Source organism: Telopea speciosissima, chromosome 5 (assembly GCF_018873765.1).
Source record: "Telopea speciosissima isolate NSW1024214 ecotype Mountain lineage chromosome 5, Tspe_v1, whole genome shotgun sequence".
In the NCBI taxonomy this organism is placed as follows: domain Eukaryota; kingdom Viridiplantae; phylum Streptophyta; class Magnoliopsida; order Proteales; family Proteaceae; genus Telopea; species Telopea speciosissima.
Genome location: NC_057920.1, coordinates 53,083,429 through 53,089,720, shown reverse-complemented (window position 1 = coordinate 53,089,720; position 6,292 = coordinate 53,083,429). Strand labels below are relative to the sequence as shown.

Below are 6,292 nucleotides of genomic sequence, written 5' to 3'. Positions count from 1 at the left end.
AATCAATTCAAGATGAAAAATACCCCCCCCTAAGTTTCAATCTTTCTGGTCAATCTCTTTCGACTTATGTACAAATAACAGGGCTAACACTAGATGAAATAAATCAATGAAAAAACACAGTAAAACCAATCTATCATACACATTGAAATGGAAACTAAGTGCTCACTCTCCAGAAATAAATGAACTGTCAAATATTATCCAAAAGAAGAAACTACCAAACTCTTAAATTCCAAATGGAGAGGTTGTACGAGTCCCAATGGGTTCAAACCATCATCTCCTAGGAACAAACCCAGGTGCTCTGCTAAAGACTCATCTACCTCCATAAACCATGTTAGTTAAGGTCTATAATAAAAATTGAACGAATCACACAACATGGAATGATGTAAATGGTTCGATTATGACTTCAACATTGAGGCCGTTTAATTAAACGGTTTAACCAAAATTAGATCATTTAACACCCTTAATTTAGACTACAACATGGACACATTTCTATTTGATCAGTTTGGTCGGTTTTCGCTCTAAAATCGGGCTTAAAGTAATGGGGATAATCGGGATTTAAACAAGCTAATTGATGAATTGTGCTATAAACGGTTGGTTATCTGTCGGTCATAGTACATGAAAACATAGAATTGTATATCTTGGTTAAACTTGTGAAAATTAGGTCAAATGATAGTGATTTTGATGAAATTAAGATTATTTTGTTATATCTTGGCTTATATTATAAAAAAATGGGATACTATGGTCATTTAGGGCATATTAGTGATATTTCTATTATGAATAGGGAAATTTGTTCAAATCCGAAATATTTGCTAATCTTGGTAAAAAATTTTCTTTAGTTTTATCAAAATTGACCAACATATCGCGAGGTTGACGGAAAAAAATATGTGAGACCTATCATGTTAAATATTCCGACTTTGATCAAATCATCCTATTTCAGGATAGAAATATCATTAATATGCCTTAAATGATTGTAGTATGCCCTACTTGATCATAGTATGCTTCCTATATTTGAAGAAGGCAAACCAAGTTTTACAAATTTGACAAAATTATCCTAATGTTATCAATATCTCTATCAATTGACCTAATTGTGAGGACCATGACCGCATGGCGGGGGATTGCCACGCATCATCTACCTCATCTCTCTTTGGGGGGAGAAGAGAGAAAGAGAGAGGTGAGATGTATGTTGGAGTCGCCACCTAGAGGAGGGTCTAGGACCCATGATGTAAATGTAATGACTCTCATGAAACGCCCTTTTGGGGACAAATGGTTCGTTGGTCTGGGTACGGGTCAAGTTACGGTTCGGGGAAGGTATTAGGCACCCCAATCCGCCCGGACTTGCCGGTCTTCTATTACTAGGCATTATGAAACGAATGACATGCTTTGATGAAATGCAGGTAAAAGTGCAAGAAAGTAAAGTACAAGGAGAGTGAAGGGAGCACATACCTGGAAGTTCAGCTGCAAGGCAAAGGTTAGTATACAGGGATGTAAAATGAAGGGACTCGAGGGCCTAAATAACCTAAACATGATCAACTCTAGGCTAAGCGTAATGATGTGGTGAATACATGTAAGCAAAGGCAATTATTTTATGCATGCTAATTCAGATTGCAGCTTACACTAGTTACAGTTTCACTTCATAATGCTTTTTGGTAAAGCATGGGTGATGGCCTTGTAATAGCTGTTCTTTTTTTTTTTAAAGCATGGGTGATGGCCTTCAATCAGATTTTAGTTACCTAGATCTTATTAACTTAAATAAGCTCTACCTAAAAATATTATCTATGGTATAAGTTGACACACCAATCCATTGGCTCTATTTTACTCATAAAAAGAAAAAAAATATCGATGTTCTGCAACCTTACAAGTCATGTGGGATCCAGTTTCCTTACTTGAATGGTGAGTTTTATTCTTACTTACCCCAAACCAATATGTTTCTTACTGTAAATGTTTTTCGTTTCCTTTCTTAGATTTGTTGAACAGGGTAGGAAACAGGAAGCAGTGGATATTTTGAGGAAAATATATCCATCTCATGAACTTGCTGGTATTGGATGTCAAGTAGCTTAGCAATTTGTGGGCATCAACACAGTCATGTACTACAGCCCAACACTAGTACAAATTGGCTGGGTTTGCTTCAAATATGACAGCCTGTGTGAAGGTAGATTTTTCCTATCCTAGTTGGATTGGTAAGTGTTCTTTACTTCTCTTCTTTTTCATTTTTTTTGTAACCTGCTAGTGTTGGAACAAATCAGCCAACTAAGGCATCTCTTGCTCCAACCCAAACAAACAATCATAGCATCCTTGCCCAAGTTTACATGTCCCCTTAAATTGATCCATAGTCTATTGCCATAGAAATCCTAAACAACCCATCTTTTGTTGATTCTATTTGTTTAGTGTTTGAGCTTGCTGATTCTCTTTGTTTAGTGTTCTTTCTTGTCTTGTCTTTTTCTCTCTGTTCTTCCTTTGTTTTGTTCTAGCGGAGAACTATAAAGAACTTCCAATGGGGGTTTGATTTGATTTGATGCAATATACAATGTGGGTTCTTGTTCATGCATGTATTGCTTATGGAAGGTCAAGTGGGGATTATAGATTCTTCCCCATCAGTACTTAACATTATCTCATAAGCTACATTGAATTCCCAAGCCACACTAGGGGCCCCTGTCTTTCAAGTCCTCTTTCTTTGTCTATGTAAGAGGTGACTTAGAAAGGTTTGCAAGTGAGCTGATATGGTATATCCTGCACATCAGCATGGAAACACTAGAAACATCTTTAAGCCTTCTTTTGCCAAACACAATTTTCTCACTATTAGGTAAATTGCCCTGGTGCCTTTAGACTATGTTTTGGATTATTGTTACTGTCATGAAGACTGGTAAGATAAAGGAAAAATAGAGGATGAGGGAGAAGGAGAGAAGGGAAAGAGGTGGGGGGGGGGGGGGGGAGAAGATATCCAATCAGTGGAGGATGTATGCTTTTGCCATCGAAACTGGTGTAACCCTACATGAATATGGCTCTCTCTTCCCCTTGTTAAGTTCTTCAAAAAAGAATTGACTTTTCAAACTACTTTTAATAATTTTATTGATACACAGGTGTAATTGAATTTGGCTAACCAGGGATTCTTGTCAAGCTTGGTTTACTCATACAAAAGAATTATGAACTTATATTCTTCTCTCAATTAACTCTTGTTTTATTGTTCTTCTTTGGAATTCAGTTTTCAGGAAATAGTTCCCTTGAATGCCGGAAATGTGTTAGTGATAGAAGACAATGAGCCAGAAGCAAAATGGCTAGCTCTCATCAACCAGGCCCTGAACAAAACTTCAGATGTCAACACCTCCGACAGTCCAAGCCCCCCCCTAGACTACTGTCCCTTTCCTTCTCAAGCTTCTGGAAAAAAATCCATATCCAAAGTTTTGAAGCCCAATGGTGGTCTACTATTCTTCGAGAAGCCTTCTCTTAAAAAGGTCAGTAGAATCTTAAAGGTACAGGAGGGAAGAGGCCTCAAGAGTTGCAATTGCCCTTCTGAGTTCGAAAGAAAGTATAGTAAGGGCTCCTATTTTAGATGCCAAGGAGTTTATATTGGTGAAGATGACTCTTCCTCAGAAAACGAAGATGGTTCAAATAGTTTCCTAATGGCAGAGATCACCACTAACCAAATGAATATTATAGCCAGCAAGCAGATGGTGGGAATTTTTGTCACTGTTTGGGCAAGGAAGGAACTTGTTCAGCACATTGGACACTTGAGACTCTCCTGCGTTGGCTGTGGAATATTGGGATACCTTGGAAACAAGGTGTGTATTCATTTTGTTGTTATATAATTGTATTGACATATCTTTGATACAGAGGTAAAGATAGATTACATGCAGCTAAATTTTTATTATCTCTTAAGTTTATTTTATTCTTGTGTGCATCCCATCTACAAGGACAAAGGCTGTAAAATCCTTTTGGTAATGATGATGATCAACATCAAACCAACAGATGTGATTAACACTATGCATTATTTCTGATTCCATGTGGAAGTTGGCCTGTTCAAGACTGTTGTAACCATCTAAGAGGCTCTTTAGATCAGATACCAGCTTACTAGCTAGGTTTCGATATGTGGATGCGTAAAGTTCAATCTTATCATTTTCTAATTTGAGCATCTCAACCTGTTGCATTGCTTCTTGAATATCTCTGCCATTGAAAACAGCCTTGAAAACCAGATTTTCATAAAACTCATTGTACTGTGGAAGATCTCCAAGCTCTGAGATCTTCACCTGTGTGAATGCCTCAACTAGAACTGCACCACCATTGTTACAGAAGAGGTCAATATAAGATCAGAAAGGCTTGATTCCTAGGAGCCGACCTTTGTCTCCTTATGAATTGTAAATGTTTAATATATTTATAACATGGGAATGATTTGTTAGCTTCTCTAATCTCAAGTGCCTTGCATGGAACTGTTTCTGCTAATGAAAAAACTTCAAAAAAAAAAATTTAAAAAATCCCAAAAAAATTGCCGACTAGAGCTGCTGCTTTCAAGTGTGATTCTTTTGTTTTATCATCACTCTTTTACAACAAGTGTTGGTGCTGGCTTGTTACAATTTGCTGACTTGGTGGGGTTGTGGTTGTGTTTTTTGGGTTAAAGACAAAAAAAGAAAAGATGAGGAATTGTGTTTACTGGGGTTGATTGGTTCAATTAGGCATGACCAGGGTCAGTTGGATCTGATCTTTTATGGCTAGAATCATGGCCAAATCCAATCCTTGTATAAGGTATGGCAAACCAAAACCCAGAAACAGATTCAGAAAAAGATGTTGGTCCAACACCAGCCAAGCCTAATAGTGTCAGAACTAGCTCAGATGAGAAACAGGTTGGCATCTCCAATCAGGTGGGGAATTCCAGTGCAGATTGATCTTATTTCCTTTGAAGTTCTTTCAGTGGAATTAAAAGAACTTTTTATTGAGAGTTGGGGCCTTGGGGTTCAGTAGACAGAACTAGAAATCAAGCAGATCCCAATGCAAATACTTAAGCTGTTCAGATTACTTTGAGAAGGTTGGGGTTGCTGTTCTAATAAAATACAAATACATTCAGAAAGAGATACTATTTTTTCTTCTAAGAAATCAAGAATAGTATAAAGGGTTGTCTTTTGTGGAGCAAGGCTCAAAAGTGCTTTGTTGAATATCTTCAATTTGGCATCATTAATTCAAAATCTGCCCAAGAAGGGAACTTGTGTTCTGTATAAAGGATTACAAAACCTCATAAGAAATTGATTGTATTCCTTATCTCAAACGTGTAGTCCTTATGAAATTGAAAGAGGGATAAGTTAAAAATAGATCTACAAATGGGAATATGCTTCATTTAAATACTTGTTTCTAATTAGCTTAGAAAACTGATGTTGGTGTTTCATAGAAGTATATGTTAGATTTAAAATATATTAATATATATTTTATTTTATTTTTTAAAAGTTTCAAAAGATTTTGATTGCTTTGTTATGGTGTGGGACCTATGTGATCAAGGAAGTAATTCCAAAGGTTGTAACATCCTATGGATACCCTAAAGCCTATTCATGGTCACTATCATGAGTGGGAAGGTGGGTCAAGGATATTGAATGAGATTAATTTCTCAATTCATGGCCATATGCATGTCTTTCCCTTTATGGGGTTTTAAGGCTTTTTATGGTCTTTAGTGGACAATGGCCCTTTATGGAGTTTTAAGACCTTTTATGGTCTTTAGTGGGAAATGAATGGATTTTAATGCCTTTCATGATCCATAGTGGGAGAATGGCCATGAATTAGGAATTGATTTCTAATTCATGTCCATAAATTTCATTCTCCAATTAAATTGGTCATAAGTGGGTGGTAATTCTTGGGAATTCCAAGGGTGTGCAAGGATTGGTTTTGGGCCTATATAAACCCAATCAAATGCATTATAAAATACATATCTTGATACATATCCATGCCCATACTTTGCAGTCACAAAAAATCTTATTTCTCTTTCCCTCTTTTCTTCTAAGTGTGTTAGGGGTTTGCTGTGCTGAAACTCTTGGCTTCTTCAAGGGACTAGAAGAACTGCTTTATCTTCTAGTTGGAGGTTGTTTTATCTTGGGGTAGTGGTGCAGAACAATCCTTGGCAGTAGGAGGCATCAATTACCTTAAAGGCAACACCACAAGTGTGACTCAACCTCAAGCTTGCTCAAGTTGTTGCGGGTGTGACTCAACATCAAATTCGTGTTTTGGTCTTCTCATTTCAGCCAAAGGTCAAAATAACTATAGCCCAGTTTCTACTGCTTAAGCTATTGTATTACAGTTTATGTTCTTTCAATTGTTTGTA

The 6,292-nt window shown here is 36.9% G+C and overlaps 1 protein-coding gene across 1 annotated transcript; it reads left to right on the top strand.

Annotated features, from left to right (window-relative positions):
* Positions 1-2,952: 2,952 nt before the first annotated feature.
* On the top strand, positions 2,953-3,844 carry LOC122663068 (type I inositol polyphosphate 5-phosphatase 10-like). Its single transcript, XM_043858775.1, has 2 exons — positions 2,953-3,014; positions 3,200-3,844. The coding sequence occupies exons 1-2, from the start codon at positions 2,953-2,955 to the stop codon at positions 3,801-3,803; spliced, it is 666 nt and encodes a 221-aa protein (XP_043714710.1). The 3' UTR covers positions 3,804-3,844.
* The last annotated feature ends 2,448 nt before the right edge of the window (positions 3,845-6,292 follow it).